This window comes from Podarcis cretensis, assembly GCF_951804945.1.
Source record: "Podarcis cretensis genome assembly, chromosome: 2".
Lineage (NCBI taxonomy): Eukaryota > Metazoa > Chordata > Lepidosauria > Squamata > Lacertidae > Podarcis > Podarcis cretensis.
This window is the reverse complement of record NC_137171.1, coordinates 16,551,387-16,569,298: the sequence shown is the minus strand read 5'-3', so window position 1 is coordinate 16,569,298 and position 17,912 is coordinate 16,551,387. Positions and strand designations below refer to the sequence as shown.

The window sequence follows — 17,912 nt, the reverse complement described above, 5'->3', positions numbered from 1 at the left end:
AATAGAGCAGTGATAATTAATAAGTGAGTACTAGTTTGGTGTAGTGAAGCTCACTGGATGAATCCAGTTTATCCTCCCCACAGCAATGTGTGATAGGTTACCCTGAGAGGCCGTGACTATCGCAAAGTCCTCCAGTGAACTTTGGTGGCCAAGTAAGGATTTGAATCAGGAGTCCAGGATTAGGACTGGGAACAGCTGGTTTTTATTTTTTTTACTAAGATCTACCCTCCCCGTTTTTTAAGACACACAAAAAAATCAAAATGCCCCACCACTGAATAGTTTAAAAGTCTCCACAACTGCAAAAAGGATATGGTTTGTGTTGTTTTTAATTTCTCCACAGTGGGGGGAGAAAGATTTTGAATCGGCTGTTCTTATCAGTATATAATATTAGGGAAATTCTCCAAGAATGGGGACACAGCAATGCAGACTGAGTCTCCCCAGCTCTACATTTTCTTAAAACTTATTTTCCCTTTCATGTGAGGGTACCATATGAAATCAGCGAGTTGCACAAACTCTAGCTGCCTTCACTAGATGTTTGTGTTCAGGGACAGTGAATTAAAGGTAAAGGTAAAGGTACCCCTGCCCGTATGGGCCAGTCTTGACAGACTCTGGGGTTGTGCGCCCATCTCACTTAAGAGGCCAGGGGCCAGCGCTGTCCGGAGACACTTCCGGGTCATGTGGCCAGCGTGACATCGCTGCTCTGGCCAGAGCCAGAGCCAGAGCCAGAGCTGCACACGGAAACGCCGTTTACCTTCCCGCTGGTAAGCGGTCCCTATTTATCTACTTTCACCCGGAGGTGCTTTCGAACTGCTAGGTTGGCAGGCGCTGGGACCGAGCAGCGGGAGCGCACCCCGCCGCAGGGATTCGAACCGCCGACCTTTCGATCGGCAAGCCCTAGGCGCTGAGGCTTTAACCCACAGCGCCACCTGCGTCCCTGCTGTGTGCTATTCCCTTAACGTAACCCAACCTTCAGCCTCACCTTAACCTAGGAAAAACTCCCCCTCAGACCAGGGAACTGCACATGTCCCTGTTTAATGAACCTCTTACATTCCCGATACCTGTACAGTGAGGAGTATGAATCCGGTAAATAAGGCTCAGAAGGCAATACAGTCGACTTATTGTGGAATGGGTGGGCAGAGGACCATAGCAAAATACTCCTTGACTTCCCTGTTGTCAAGAAAATGTAGTATGTAGCCCATAGGTAGCTACTTTTCCTAAGATTCCACAGGAATTCCAAGACTGCTTTCCCTTTCCTCAGGCCTGAAGACCATTGTGGGAGCCCTGATCCAGTCTGTGAAGAAGCTGTCAGATGTGATGATTTTGACAGTGTTTTGCCTCAGCGTATTTGCTTTAATTGGGCTACAGCTGTTCATGGGGAATCTAAGGAACAAGTGTGTCATCTGGCCCATTGATCTCAATGAGACCTACCTGGAAAATGGCACCAAGGGCTTTGACTGGGAAGAATACACCAACAATGTTTGTAAGTGTGTGCGGCTGTTTTTTCCTGGCACAATTCTGTCTAAATAATTATGGCTGTGAGATTTGCTGGGTTAACCGTCATGACTTAAAATGTTACTAAAGCCAGAAATGGTTCTTCTCTGGAGGAAAGGTGTTTATTTTGACCAGTATTTCTCTTTTGCACTGTATGCTTCCCTCTTTTCCTTTCATAGAAAAGCCCCTGTGCTTTTGCCATGATACTTAAAATCTGGTTCTGTGTAGAGTCCTTTTTTATTATCTGTTCAAAAAACCTGCCCTGCAGACTGCTCCCCAGTGTTTATTATGAATTGGGCCTCATGAGAGCCAGTGTGGTGTAGTGGTTAAGAGCGGTAGTCTTGTAATCTGGGGAACCGGGTTTGCGTCTCCGCTCCTTCACATGCAGCTGCTGGGTGACCTTGGGCCAGTCACACTTCTCTGAAGTCTCTCAGCCCCACTCACCTCACAGAGTGTTTGTTGTGGGGGAGGAAGGGAAAGGAGAATGTTAGCCGCTTTGAGACTCCTTAAAGGGAGTGAAAGGCAGGATCTCAAATCCAAACTCTTCTTCTTCTTCTCATATTTATAATCTTTTGTTCAGTTTTGCAAAGGGTGTTTGTTTGTTTGTTTGTTTGTTTGTTTGTTTAAAAAATTAAAGTCTCAATAATGACTTTACAAAGTATTGGTCTTGGGGGGAAATACTTAGGAATTCCATATCCCTGTAAGAGAATAAACCTGCCTCATGTAGCAATTGACATAAGAGGTTGTCATCGCGCTAGCATACAGAGTGTCAGAATTATACTCTGCAAAGTGGGAGGATAATTCAATCATATGACAACTGCCCTCCCTACCCAAACACCTGCGCTGTGAAATAGTAAAGTCCCAAATGACCTTGCACTCATGGTACTGTGGTTGTGAAATGCTAATATCCCAGCTTGTGGATCACATTAACTGACTGTGCTCTTGTTTCTTCTTCTTCTTCCTCTTCCTCCTCTTCTTCTCCTTCTTCTATTTTTCTTCCTCCCCCGTACCTTCTGTAGCCAATTTTTACACATTACCTGGGTTTCTTGATCCTTTGTTGTGCGGTAACAGCTCTGATGCAGGGTAAGTTCTCAATTCAGATTATCTCTGTCTCTCTCAATTTGACAAACTACTTTTGAAAGAGAGAAAAAGTCAATAGGTATGGATTACACTCCAAAAGTACTTAAATAAATTCATTTGTAAAGCAATTGGTTTACCTGGTACCTTGTCACCTTAAGTCTTCCCGACTATTTAACTTTTTTTTAATGGAGACGCCTACTGGATCTTAGTTAAAGCATACATTAAGCAGACATGCAGATGTGCACAGAGCTTATACATGATACAGGACTTGGACTGTACCTTTTTTTTTTTACCCAAGTCCACTTAAGAGTCACACAATGGACTTCAGTGTTGGAACAGGGAACAATACGTGTTAGGCCCGATCCAGATTGTTATAACTGCCCTAACTCAGGCAAAGTGGTATAATCATTCCTACATATATTGATTTTTAGCCTATTAAAATGTGAGGATGTATTACAAGCTTGGGGGAGGGGTGTCTACAATCCTAATTTTCCACCATGTGAGCACATCAGCATTGATAGGTCAGTGCTGAAACCAGGAGTGGCTCAACCTGTAGGGCAGAGCTGCAGCAATAACCAACAGAAAGGAAGCGGGCAAAGCAGAATGCAAGGTCAGGGCTGCACAGATGCACCAGCAGAACCAATCCTGACTGATGTACCCATTCCTGTGCATCTTAAACTGCAATATTCCATATATGAACCACATTGGTTGAATGCCTTGCTGTGTGGTTGTTTGCTGGAGAATACGCAGGTTAACACTTGCAGAACAATTATGCAGTATTTATGCAGAGGCAAGTGCAATCAAAACTGCTTCTATTGTGAACTCTTGATTTTTGCTGCGGAAGCTGCCAGTTCAATTCAACTTTGTGTTTTGTTTTAGCATTCCAGAAATTCACATTTGTGTGCTACATTTGTGTACTTGCCTATGAATTGCACAGATGGGACTGTATATGGGTGAATGAATCACTCTTGTAATAAAATTATTCCATGGATGTAAAGAAAATCCATGAAGTCATACAGAAAGTCTACTCTTCCATCACACATTTGTTTTACTTAATATTTCTGACCTGCCTTTCACTGTAAGGTTTCCAGTGCAAGTTCCGACAACAATATACATTTAATTCAGGTAACAGAGTTTAAAATTAGTGCTAATACGCCCAGTAACCTCATCAAAATGCTGAGACACATACCTCCACATGTGGTGGGAATGCCCCAAAATCCAACCATTCTGGACAACAGCCATATGAGAAATATGTAAATTAACTAAGCAACTATTAGAAATCACCCCAGAATTGGCCCTACTAAACATCTTCCAAGACAATAATGTCCACTCACATCACAAAGAACTCATAATCCACCTACTCTCAGCAGCCAGAAACACCATAACCAGACACTGGAGAGACCTGTCAGGAGTAAGCAGGGACCAGTGGTACCAAATAGTATGGGAAACAGCCTTACTAGAAAAATTAACCAATAAACTGAAACTGACACGGGGACAAATAGAAGAAGATGCCTTCACCCTGGTATCACTCCCCTTTATCACATACACAGCCCAACAAGACAACGACAAGAATCCACCAACGGTATACGAATCAATATGGCTAACCTGACTCAAAAACACCCACTCACACATGAAAACTAAGTTCACCACAGCCAATCACAAACAAGAAGACACACCCTAGGCCAACCCCAACTTCTCTCACCACCAAAGGAGCACAATAATAATAATAATAATAATAATTTATTATTTGTACCCCGCCCATCTGGCTGGGTTTCCCCAGCCACTCTGGGCGGCTTCCAACAAGGATGAAAAATACACTAAAATGTCACATATTAAAAACTTCCCTGAACAGGGCTGCCTTCAGAGCACAAGCGAATAGCAAAGAGAACCTGCACAAACGACACTGACACAAAACCTCACACATACATTAAGTAAAATTAGAAACATCCCCACCCCTCCCCACCCCCACTCACCACTCTCCCCTCCACCTCTCCCCCCCCCCCTTTCTTCCTAATGTAACCCTAATGTCTCAACAAATGAAACTGGCCTGCAGAAAATGTAACTTGAAAATAGAGACACAGCACATACTTTTGTAAACCAAGAAATCTTTAATAACACCCTCCCACACACACACACACACACACACACACAAAAGATGGAAGGTAAAAGAGTTTAAATGAGAAACTTTTACAATTCAAGTAAGGAACCAGCACAATACAGTAGTAACATCAGGCTTGCTGAAAGCAGACTGTTGAATTGGGGGCAGCGAAAGCATTCACCATGAGCCTTCCTCGTTCTGGTCTAATAGCTCCTACCATGCCAACTAGCTTAAATTTCTTCCATCTTGTCTGCAGCCAATGCCCCGAGGGCTTTACATGCATGAAAGCAGGGAGGAATCCAAACTATGGCTACACCAGCTTTGATACCTTCAGTTGGGCTTTCCTGGCCTTATTTCGCCTCATGACTCAGGATTTCTGGGAAAACTTGTATCAGTTAGTAAGTATTACATCTCCTATCCTTTACTTATGTGTGAAGAGTCTCCTTCGGCCTGCATCAGGGGCCACCTAGCGGCCTGGAAAAAAAACGAAAGGCGCAGTTGTATGTAATTATGCCTGTGAAAAACGACAGAAGCATTTTCTGGCATCAAATGAATTAGCATCAAGACAGCAGCTGTGATTCGGCTGAGTACAAAGCATTCCTTGCGCTGGCTCAGCTTGAATGTAACCCTAAGCCAAACTATGGCTTAATACAAATATGCAGGCGTATGGCCTCCCAGAGAGGAGACTGCAGCAGCTCTGCTTCTCCAGTCCCACTGCTGGGAGCTAAACTATGGTTTGCATGTCATCCGAATCTGGGTTTGTGGTTTGTCACCTTCGTACAAACCACAAGCCGTAAGCCAAGAACAAACCTTGGTTACAGCTTGTGGGGTGTCTGGAGCAAGGCAAACCACGAGCCTAGGTTCAGATGACACACTGAGCCAAACCATGGTTTAGCTCACAGCAACAGGGCAGCAGCAGAATGGAAGGAGCATCAAAGTGGCCATGTTCCCTTCTCCAGGAGACTGCAAGTTTGTGTGTGCCATGACTAAACAAAGAGTACCAACACACATAGGGAATGCAGAACCATCTACACAAGCCTAGCCAAATTGTCAGGGTGCTGTCAGTGGCTCCCGGCTAGTTGCCCAGGAAAGTATAAAGACAAGGAAAATTTATTACCGTCCTTTTTTATGTCAATCTTTGCAGAGAGAGGCTATAAAACCCAGCTAACTCTTGGATAATGGCATTGTCTCAAGTGAATCTCTACCACCACCACCCCATCTCTCCCACTTCCTCATTCATTACTTCTACGGGTGCTTTGTCTTTGAGGTCTTTGCTCTCCTATTTTTAAGGCTCACCGGGTTCTGGGAGATGGAGGGTCTGGGATGCTTTCTAATGACAACGTGTCAGCCAGGTGTTGTTCTGGTTCTGCCTCCTCCTCTCCCATTATTTCCCAACTTTTTTCCTCATCTGCCTCTGAGCTGTGACCTCCCTCAAACCCCTTGTTGTAAATCTATACTGTCTTCATCTTCCTCCTCCTGGAAGGGTCAAGATGGGGAGGCGGTCTCCGCCATTCCTCCTCTGCCCAGTTCCTGACACCAATGTGCTATAGCAGGGGTGTCCAAGCAGTAGATCTCCAGCTGATCCTGGTAGATCACAGGATCCTTATCGTGTACAAAAAGTTATGGGGGTGGGAAGCTTAAAAACTCTATGCAATCCTCCCCCAAAATGCTCAACAACTCTGGGCAATCCACCTACCCCATGCACACTCCTCCCTCCAATGACAATGAGTAGATCACCACCAGTTTTTTTATACTGGGAGTAGATCACAGTCTCTTGGGAGCTGGATCTGCCTGCGCTATAGCTTTGTAGATTCCCTTTGTCCTGTGCTGATGGATAGAAAACATATGCATGGTGTTGCTCACAAAAGTGCAAATGAGTGGAAGGGGAGGGACCATAGGTATGGCAGCAGGGTTTTCAGGGAAGGGATAGAATATTATATGCAGTGTTGAAATATCCGGTCTTAGACATTTTTGCACCCAAAGTGAAAATGGTTAAAATGATACCTTCCTGTTGGAACATGTGGGTTATTTAAAAAAAAAAGATACACAGAGATGGAGAAAGGAGGCAGGAAACTGATACTCCCTCTGTACACAAGAACTGCTTTGTGTTGCTTTGTTGTAAGTTTGGAATCATAAACCACCCACTCCATATTTTGCAGGGCTCTTTTTTTTTGGTAATTTTTACATTTTCAGAGAGTGGTGGGGCAGGGGGGAAGGCTTACCATTTTGAGAAGATGCGGCAGAGGTTTCTAGTTATTTCCCTTTAACTTGCCAAAGGGAACAGCTGTCTTCCCCCCCCCTTCCTTCAGGCCCATGGGAATAATGCTACATTGTAAGGTAAAGTGTCAGCGTGGTGTAGCGGTTAGAGCGTTGGACTAGGAGTTGGAACACCAGGGTTCAAATCTCCGCTCAGCCATGAAACTCATTGGGTGAGCTTGGGCTAGTCTCAGTTTCTGAACCCAGCCTACCTCGCGGGATTGTTGTGAAAATAAAATGGGCAGGAAGAGGAACATGTATTCCACCTTGAGGAATGGTGGGGTATAAAGGCAATAAACAAACCAACAAATAGGTAGGAAATTGTTACTATTGTCTCAGAGGACAATTAGTACCAGCCATTATGGCTCTTCTCTTAATGGGGAGTCCCTTGCCACCAATTATGAATAGATTTTATCCTCCCACAAAAGTAGTTTGTTCTTTTCCTACCCTTTCTGCCTCACGCTACCCCACCAAAGGGCCAAAAATAATAATTAGGGCAGATATTTCAGCCCAGCAATACGTGAACTCCCATGTTCCTGTACATACTGCAGCAGCAGCATAAATGCTGCCGTTCTGGTTACCCCAATATTTCCAAAGAATCCAAAGAGAGAAGGGATTCCTATTAGGAAAGGCAAAAAGTGATTGCAGTTTTTTCAGCTTAGGAAAGCAATGACAGGAGAGATGTTATGGTTAACGTATACAAAATCAAAGAGCATTCAGAAAAAAAGACACACCCTTTCACATAGTAGTGCTGTAGCTGGCCAGCCATGACACTGCATCGGTCATGAGCAGAGGTGTCATACTTTCACATGCACATAAGAAGACACGGGTGGCACTGTGGTCTAAACCACTGAGCCTCTTGGGCTTGCCGATCGGAAGGTCGGCGGTTCGAATCCCCATGATGGAGTGAGCTCCCATTGCTCTGTCCCAGCTTCTGCTAACCTAGCAGTTTGAAATCACACCAATGCAAGTAGATAAATAGGCACCACTGTGGCAGGAAGGTAAACTGCATTTCCATGTGCTCTGGTTTCCATCACGATGTCCTGTTGCACCAGAAGTGGTATAGTCATGCTGGCCACACGACCCGGAAAGTTGTCTGTGGTCTAAAACCAGCTCCCTCTGCTTGAAAGCAAGATGAGCTCTGCAACCCCATTATCATCTTTGACTGGACTTAACCATCCAGGGGTCCTTTACCTTTACCTTTACCTAGGAGGAAGGGGATACTTTCATTCAAATTACCCTTTGCTTGGTAAAAGTTTCTCTCAACACCCCCTGAGTTTCTGCTTGCCTTATGGGGTTCGCAGCACCTCAAGTGGTCTTCTAACAACTAACATAAAAGGTAAAGGTAAAGGTACCCCTGCCCGTACGGGCCAGTCTTGACAGACTCTGGGGTTGTGCGCCCATCTCACTTAAGAGGCCAGGGGCCAGCGCTGTCCGGAGACACTTCCGGGTCACGTGGCCAGCGTGACATCGCTGCTCTGGCAAGCCAGAGCCGCACACGGAAACGCCGTTTACCTTCCCGCTGGTAAGCGGTCCCTATTTATCTACTTGCACCCGGAGGTGCTTTCGAACTGCTAGGTTGGCAGGCGCTGGGACCGAGCAGCGGGAGCGCACCCCGCCGCAGGGATTTGAACCGCCGACCTTTCGATCGGCAAGCCCTAGGCGCTGAGGCTTTAACCCACAGCGCCACCTGCGTCCCCAACAACTAACATGCCACAAACCAAAATAGGAAACCTCACAATGACCTCTTTTTCTTCGCAGACTTTGCGAGCAGCGGGAAAAACCTACATGATCTTTTTCGTCCTGGTTATTTTCGTTGGGTCGTTCTACCTGGTAAACTTGATTTTGGCTGTGGTGGCCATGGCCTATGAAGAACAAAACCAGGCGACACTGGAAGAGGCGGAGCAGAAGGAAGCAGAATTCAAGGCCATGTTGGAACAGCTGAAAAAGCAGCAGGAGGAAGCTCAGGTTATTCCCTAATGTGCCCCACCATATTGTGCTTTCTCATTTTATAGAGAGCACAGGCTAATGTAATCCTAATAATAAACGCATAATCCAATCTGTGTTCCATTGGAAATTGGAGAGTTTGCTGTTCTCTCCATGGTTAGAGTCTAATTAATCACATTGTTTAGAGGCTGGAAGGAATTCATGCAAGGTGCTTCAATTTGGTTATCTTGTTTCTTCCTACTCCACCCCCCCCCCCCCACTGCAGGCTGCAGCCATGGCCACTTCAGCAGGGACAGTCTCAGAAGATGCTGTGGAAGAGGATGGCGGAGGAAGGATGTCCCAGAGTTCTTCCGAGATCTCCAAGCTCAGCTCTAAGAGCGCCAAGGAGAGGCGGAACAGGAGGAAGAAGCGGAAGCAGAAGGAGCTGTCAGAAGGAGAAGAGAAGGGAGATGTTGAGAAGGTGTTTAAGTCAGAGTCGGAAGATGGCATGAGGAGGAAGGTCTTCCGCTTGCCAGACAACAGGTTGGGGCGGAAACTTTCCATCATGAACCAGGTACAGTTTGCAGGCCCTGCAAGTGAAAACTTGGTGTTGGGTGGAATGTGTCAGAGGAATGGCTGGACTGGAGTCTTTCCTCACCTTCCCTGATAGCACTATTTTCATCCTTTCAGTCTTTCTCGTGCTATATTGCAACCTTTAGGCATAAGGTCAAACATTGCTCTGCTAATTCTAATGGGTTTACTCTGAGCAAAACTTAGTTGGCTATTGCCTATTACATTCCATTGAAAAACTTTGATTGCAAACTATCAAATGCATTCCAGATCAATTTTGGTACAATCAGTTGCCTGACTGACCACGTCATTGCATATCTTGGTGGACATTCTCTTTGTTTTCATGCCGTTGCTAAAAAGCAAAGGTGTTCAGTTACTTTGTCTTGAGAAAGTAGTAAGTGCTCTAGAGAAGTCCCTATTGCTCTTTAAACAATCCATGAATACCCCAAAGGGGACATGTTCAGAGCAGTTAGTTCCCATGGTGAGGCTGAAAACTTGTTGAAAAAGGTTGGTTTAATGGAGAAGAGACATGTATTGGTCAAATCAAAACTGTAGACATTTTCTACCAAAGACTTTTATCTATCTAAATATGTAGAGATACATACAGTGGTACCTTGGTTTGCAACCGTTTGGGATTACAACCATTTTGAATTACAACCACATCAAACCTGGAAGTGTGTGTCCCTTTTTTTGGATTACAACCCATTTTTTTGGATTACAACCCCTTTTTTTCTTTTTTCTTTTCTTTGAGGCCCCATTGGCGAAAGCACGCCTTGGGTTACAACTTGTTTTGCTTTACAACTGGACCTCCGGAACAGATTATGGTTGTAAACCAAGGTACCACTGTAAATGGCAGTTTGGGTTTCTCTGGGCGATCCAAGGGGTAAATGAGGACCACGAAGCAGTGGAGGGTGACATGTGCTATTAAATCCATATATTAATTGAAACTAATCAGCTGATTCCTTTGCTACCAACCTCTAGCGTTTTCACGATGGAGAATTCGCCGCCACCACCCTTTTTTTCTTCTTCATCCGATTGTGCGGTAAATTCTATGTTTTTGCCTGTTGCTGGTGCTTTATAGCTTCCTGTCCGCATTCCTCTTCCATCTTCCTGCTTCCTCTCTCCTTCCAGTCGCTGCTCAGCATCCCAGGATCTCCCTATCTCTCCCGGCACAACAGCAAAAGCAGCATCTTCAGCTTCAAGAGAGGTTTCCGCGACCCGGGTTCAGAAAACGAATTTGCCGATGACGAGCACAGCACAGTGGAAGAGAGCGAGGGCCGGAGGGATTCCCTCTTCATCCCGATCCGGGGCCACGAGAGGAAAAGCAGCTACAGCGGTTACAGTGGCTACAGCCAGGGGAGCAGATCGTCCCGCATCTTTCCCAGCATCCGCCGGAACATGAAGCGGAACAGCACCGTGGACTGCAACGGCGTGGTCTCCCTGATTGGTGGCCCAACCTCCAACATACCCAGCGGACGGCTTCTGCCTGAGGTGAAAATAGATAAGGCAGCTACTGATGACAGCGTAAGGAAGTCAATGAGTAGATAGTCTAGGCATGGAGGCCCACCCTTCTCTCTGCTTTCCTGTATGCCGCCAAAATGGATCCTTTGACGGAATGAAACTTGGTTTGTCTAGCCAACAGATGTTATAGTCTGAACCCTTATCCCAGGCTCCTCTGCTTCTTAATCTTCTTCACTTTCCCTTCTTTCCCAGATTAACCTACTCACATATTTCCTTCTCTTTTCTCTTCTGGCTTCTAAGAAAAAATGGCTTGGAAAGAAATTATGTATTTTTTTGAGGAATGAGAAGTGATCAAGTACACTGTTTGCTAAATCAAATCCCTCAGAAGTTTCAAAACGTGCAGGAACATCTGGGCGTGAATGGGCTAGGCCAGAAATTTCTGAATCCCACTCATGCAATTAGGATTAATTTTGTATAAATCTTGCTCGGCATATTAATATCCTATCTGTTTACTTGCTTTTTATTTTGGACATCTCAGTCCGTTTTTAAAAACGAGATGAATAAGGCAAGTTCTAGTGTAAAAAGAAGTTACAAAAAAACCCCACACACAACCCAAATCGTTTAGGAATTTCTAGGGTAGTGAGAAACAAGACTTTCTCCACGCAGAGTCAGAAGCAGTAAACCTGTGACTGAGCTGCACCATTTCAGAGACTTCAGATCACTGAATACCCCTTAACTACCAAAAAACAAACCATAGATGTCAAAGAGACTGTAGTTTTCTCCATGGGGGATAGTTGTTTGTGTGAAGTGACAGGCCTTGAGGTGAATTTCCCCATATATGAATAGCTGGAACAGGAGCTGGAGCGAGGCTTGGTTTTTCCTACAGGACCAATCAAAATCCTCCTGCACCCCCATCTTGCACCCTCTCCATTTTTAATCTAAACTGATACAGCCCAGGTTCAGGTTTACTGGCTCAGTTAGGTTAGAACTATGCCAGAGAATATAGGCAAACAAAAGATACAGGGTCACCTGTAAGCCAAAACCATTGCCACCAACCCTAAACACACTTGCTCCCATTATGGCCAAAGGAAGTTCCTCCAGAGTGAGTGTTATTTATGAATAGCATCACCGTCTTTGGCCAAAGTGCACATGGGAAGCCTTATTCCTGTGTCCTTAAATTCCAAGCTTTTTTTTCCTTAAAAAAACAAAACCCCTCTTTCTCTAGGTTCTTGCAAACTAAATGAAACTACTCCTTCGCAGTCCTTTTTTTCCCTCCTTAAGAATGTTTGAAACCCTTCCTAGTTACTTTCAGCTTCAGTTACTACCACTTTCTCTAGTTAGCATGCTAGTCTACTGTGCTCTTTCCAGACTTGGTCCTCTAACAGCATGGAAATGTTACAGACTGTTAACTTTAGCATGATGCATGCATGAAAGGCAACCTAAGATACATATCTGTATTGCGTGAAGCCTGTCATCCGATAGTTCTTTGGGACAGTGGCTATACTCTGTTGTTAAACAATAGAAACACCTAATCTTCATCATCACATCTGAGAGACCACATGAGCCATGCAGGCTTTTCACAGAGTAAATATTTTATTTCAAACCTCTATATGCTCAGACCCAGCAAATGCTGAGTTTTGCTTGATTGAAGCAAACAGCATTTGTCGTTCCATAGGTCTGTCCCTGCTCCCATTTACAAAGTAGCATAGAAGGGAGTAGATTCTCAGTTATTTATGTTTACCAGTCACAGTTAAATAGCCAAAGGAAAAGTCAGCTTTAGACAAACCGAATTAAAGAATTAGCTAGTGCTGTTTTTGGACAATCAAGGTAGGCACAGAAGACATGTTCTTCCAACTTTTTTGTTTAATGTGATTTCCAGGGACTCCAAATTTGGCTGGAATAGCAGCAGAACTTGAAGAATTCAGAGTAGATGAACATATCCAATAAAGAGCTCATAAAATATTATACAGGGTGTCTCTATCCTGTGCATTAATGTGAAATCAGCTTTCTGCAGCCTTTCATCTAAGTTCCTTTTACACCCGAATTCCACCCACTGCAATAGTTTTTGAAATGCGCTTCAGAATATCCCTGACTTTTAAAAGTTAGGTGTTAAGTAGAATAGACCTCATTTTTTATAACAGGTTATTATTATCTGGCAAAACCACCATCTTCCACATATATAAAGATTTGACTCAAAACAAATTCTGCCTTTGCAGCTGAGAGCCCATCACATTTTCCCGCGCAGACATGAAAGAGGCCGTACTAATGGGATGTTAATGGATTTTGCAGGGAACCACTGAGGTGGAGATTAAAAAGAAAGCTACTGGGTCACTCTTGGTATCAATGGACCAGCTGAATGCATCCTATGGAAGGAAGGACCGAACCAACAGTATAATGACAGTAATCACAAATACCCTTGTAGAAGGTATGTGTGTTAGAAAGCTGTGGTCCTGTGCCCACTAGCTCAAGGGATTACCCACTTCAGAAGTTAGTATTTGTCTTTCCTTTTCCTATGCTTTAATTTTAAAAACCATCTTACATTTTTGTTGTTGTTGTTCTTAAGATCGCATAGACCCTACTTTTCAGACTCTGCATGCTGCCCTGAGCTCCTTGAAGGAAGGTCAGGATTAAAATGTAACATATACATGATTTAAGATACAGATTTTTTTCTTTATTCCACTCCACCCCCAAATATTAATTTTATGGATTCTTAGATTAATTATTCACGCATAGCTTGTTTTTCCTGTCTCACTGCAGATGTCCTGATTCCTTTTGTTTGTGAAATGTGACCACCCCTTAAACCTAAAACATAACAGCCTGCAAGGCCCAACAAATTGAGAATGACTTAAACCTTGCATAAAATTTCATTGGGCGTGTCTACATTAAATTTGTTAAAGTTGCCCACTTTCTTGTTTTGTTGTAGAACTAGAAGAATCCCAAAGAAAATGCCCTCCCTGCTGGTACAAATTTGCCAACATCTTCCTTATTTGGGAGTGCCACCCATACTGGATGAAGCTGAAAGAAATTGTCAACTTGATTGTCTTCGACCCCTTTGTGGATTTAGCCATTACGATCTGTATTGTTTTGAATACTCTGTTCATGGCAATGGAGCACCATCCCATGACCCCACAGTTTGAGCATGTCTTGGCTGTAGGGAACCTGGTAAGCGTGAAAATGTTCCCAGTGCCTATGGGAGCTCAGCCTTATGTATGGGAAACAGCCTTATTAGAAAAACTAGCCAATAAACTGAAATGGACACGGGGACAAATAGAAGAAGATGCCTTCATCCCAGTATGGTTCCCTTTTATCACATACACAGCCCAACAAGACAACAAGAATCCGCCAACAGCCTACGAATAAATTTGGCTAACCTGATTCAAAAATACACACCTTCGCACACAAAAACAAATCTCACTACAGCCAACCAAAGACAACCAACCACACCCTAGGCCACCCTCAGCATCACTCACCACCAAGGAAATATAATGAGCGAATAGTAAGAGAACCCACACAAGCGACGCTGACACAAAACCCCACACATGCACTAAGTAGAAGAATAGAAGCATTGCCCCCGATCCAACCCCACTCACCATTCCCCCCCCTCTTTTCTTCCTAACCTAACACTGTATGTAACACTAATGTCTCACAACAAATCAAACTGATCTGTAGAAAACGCAACTTGAAAAAAAGAGACAATTCACCTTGGCTAACTGATTACTCTAGTCAAACAGTGACTTGAATTATTGCCAGCTACTTTTGAATATCAGGATAGACTTAGAAAGGCCTACTTATAAATATTTAAATAAATAAAATAAGGCAACCATTGCTGCCCACAAGTATCTAGAGTTTTGGGGCTCTAGCTGGTGCCACTGCCAGTTTTGGAATTGAGGTACCGTATTTTTCGCTCTATAAGACGCACCTTTTCCCTCCTAAAAAGTAAGGGGAAATGTGTGTGTATCTTATGGAGCAAATGCGGGCTGTGCAGCTATCCCAGAAGCCAGAACAGCAAGAGGGATTCAGAATATTTTTTCCCTTGTTTTCCTCCTCCAAAAACTAGGTGCGTCTTATGGTCCGGTGCGTCTTATAGAGTGACAAATACAGAATTCAGTGAAATACTAAGAAAAAGTAGCAGTGGGGCAAAAATTCTGATTATACGAAAAAAAGGGGGGGGGAGACTGTCTCTTCATCCAAACTGATGATATACTGTGGCCTGTTCATTCATTAATTCAATTGAAGGCAAAAACTATTAAGTCAAGTTCAGTGAGACCTTTGAACATTCTGATCCCTTTTCCCCCTTTTTAGGTTTTCACTGGAATTTTCACAGCTGAGATGTTCCTAAAGCTCATAGCAATGGACCCCTACTATTATTTCCAAGAAGGGTGGAACATTTTTGATGGATTTATTGTCTCTCTCAGTTTGCTGGAACTGATGCTGGCAGATGTGGAAGGGCTTTCAGTGTTGCGATCTTTCCGATTGGTACTATTTGCTTATTCTACTGCACTTTTCAATTTCCTGTCTTTCCTCTCCTTTCACCCGATACAACTTTTTAAATAAGGTTATATATCAGAACCCACAGTAAAGGTCCACGAGAGGAATAATTGCCAAATCCTTACTGGCCAGTATTACAAATAAAGACTTGTTCCATGTCCAAGAGTTGGTTTCTATCCCCTTTCAATTGCCATATATTCTGCCTAAATTTGCCTCTAAATAGCTAGAATCTGAAGGCTAGTTGCTGCAAGCAACAACTGCAGAGGTTACATGCAGACCTTAGCAACAAGTCCATTTCAGGAAGCAGTTAATATCCCAAATGCACTCTCAGCATATGGTTTTCTTTAAAAATGGCAGTGAGGATTAGCAGTAGGATCCTACTGGGTTGGAACATGGAAGTGATTGTGGCGGGTGAACTGCCCAATGCAGAGCACAGTCAGGCTTGCACCTGTTATGTGCTCACTTCCAAGAATATGCAGGGTTCCTGCCACCATTTCTGCCTTAGTCAAGAGGACATGAAGGGACTGTCCGTTTGAAAAGCGGGTACTGGGTAGTAGAGTAGTAGAGGTTGTGCTCTGCATGCAAAAGATCTCCAGTTCAATGTCCCTGGCTTCTCCCGGCAGGGCTGGGATACATCCCTGCCCCTCTAAATCTTTGGAAAGCCGCTGCCAGTCTCTATAGACAATATTGTACAAGGTGGACCAATGGCCTGATGCTCTTAAGTCAGCTAGTGGAAATCTGCAGATCCTGACTTTCCAGCTAAAATCCGTAGATTGACAGCTCTGCCTCTAGAAATCTCCCATTCAGTGTTTAGTTCATGATCAGTATTTCTTTTATTATATATACAGTGGCCCCTTCGGGTAATGTAACCTTCGGATTGTGAACGTGGCAAACTCAGAAGTGGGTTTGCCGTTCTCAGGTGTGCAGAAACGCTCTGCGCGCTTCATGCATGCGCAGAAGTGCTCTGCGGCGGCGCAAGTGTGCATAGAAGCGGTCCTCCCGTTATGAAATTTTTGGGATAAGGCTGGGCCTCCAAAACGGATCCCGTTCATAACTGGAGGTACCACTGTACAGTACCTAATTTTTATTAAATTTCGGAAATTTTAACAAATTAACTTCAACTTTTAATACATATTTCCCTTGACGGTTTGACTTCCCACCCTTACCTTCATGATGTTTTTATTCCCTCCCCTTTTTTCTGCTGCATTATGTAGCATACGTATCTCTCATACTTATTTCCTCTATTACAACTGTTGTCGTCTCCCTTCTGCTCTTAAAATTTCGAATCCTGATCACGACTTGATTTGGCTATAATATTTCCTCAGATAATCCCAAAGGGGTTTCCACTCCTCAGTAAAAAGTTTGTCGCTTTGATCTCTTAATCTTGCTGTTCATTTTGCCATTTCTGCATATAGCCCATTAGTTTCTTCCTTGATTTGAACTTCTCCTTCCTTCCATTTCTTCACATAGAGGATTCTGGCTGCTGCTGTTGCGTACATAAATAGTTTAATCATCCTCTTTGGGATGTCCATCCCTATTATCCCTAGATGGAAAGCTTCAGGTTTTTGAGGAGTAACCACTTTTAACATTTTCTTCAGTTCATTATGCATCATTTCCCAAAATCCGTGAGCTTTTTCGCAGGTCCACCACATATGAACACTGCCCCTTTGGTATGTTGTGATCAATATCTCTTTTAAAATCTGGGTTCCCATTGGCAGGACTGTTGCTTTATTAATCATAAATCTGTTTTATCTCTATTTCTCTTTCTTTTTTACATCTTCAAGTTGAGGGTCTTCAAGCTGGCAAAATCCTGGCCAACCCTGAACATGTTGATTAAAATCATTGGCAACTCGGTGGGTGCCTTAGGAAACCTGACCTTGGTGCTAGCCATCATTGTTTTCATCTTTGCCGTGGTGGGGATGCAGCTTTTCGGCAAGAGCTACAAGGAATGTGTCTGCAAGATCAACCCCGAGTGTGAGCTTCCACGATGGCACATGCACGACTTCTTCCACTCTTTCCTTATCGTCTTCCGTGTACTGTGTGGGGAGTGGATTGAAACCATGTGGGACTGTATGGAAGTGGCAGGACAGGCCATGTGCCTTATTGTCTTCATGATGGTGATGGTCATTGGAAATCTGGTGGTCAGTAAATATCTATCTGTGGTTGCTTTTGAGTGGGAAGTGGATGGCTGTCTTGTAATGGGCTGGGACAAGAACTCACTGTTTCTATTCCGTGGCAGGTTCTGCAGCTAATATTCCCTATTTGCTTAGATGTTTTACATATCAATGCTAAGGGTTACCTCACATTCAGGAAACTTTCAGGATTAAGAATAATGACTGCAGCACAAATGCTTTCCTCAGTCAAAATCCTCAATGTTTGCTTTCTCTCCTTGTTGCTTTCTGAGATTCTTTAACCAGTACCCTTTCCTACCATATTTAGAACAAAAAAACTTGCAAGGCTTTGCCCATGTGGTGCGGTCAAATTAATTAAAACATTTCAGATTTCTTCTTTGTAACAAACGTGGGAATTCTACAGGGCTGTC

The 17,912-nt window shown here is 43.9% G+C and overlaps 1 protein-coding gene across 1 annotated transcript in view; it reads left to right on the top strand.

The window, feature by feature from the left end:
• The window catches only part of SCN8A (sodium voltage-gated channel alpha subunit 8), a 110,245-nt gene that overhangs the window by 51,627 nt on the left and 40,706 nt on the right, over positions 1 to 17,912 (top strand). The window contains exons 7-16 of the mRNA XM_079965330.1: positions 1,259 to 1,480; positions 2,511 to 2,574; positions 4,926 to 5,067; positions 8,687 to 8,893; positions 9,138 to 9,425; positions 10,553 to 10,912; positions 13,172 to 13,307; positions 13,806 to 14,044; positions 15,185 to 15,358; positions 17,155 to 17,511. Of these exons, the coding sequence (XP_079821456.1) occupies positions 1,259 to 1,480; positions 2,511 to 2,574; positions 4,926 to 5,067; positions 8,687 to 8,893; positions 9,138 to 9,425; positions 10,553 to 10,912; positions 13,172 to 13,307; positions 13,806 to 14,044; positions 15,185 to 15,358; positions 17,155 to 17,511 (2,189 nt within the window). The remainder of the gene's footprint in view (positions 1 to 1,258; positions 1,481 to 2,510; positions 2,575 to 4,925; positions 5,068 to 8,686; positions 8,894 to 9,137; positions 9,426 to 10,552; positions 10,913 to 13,171; positions 13,308 to 13,805; positions 14,045 to 15,184; positions 15,359 to 17,154; positions 17,512 to 17,912) is intronic.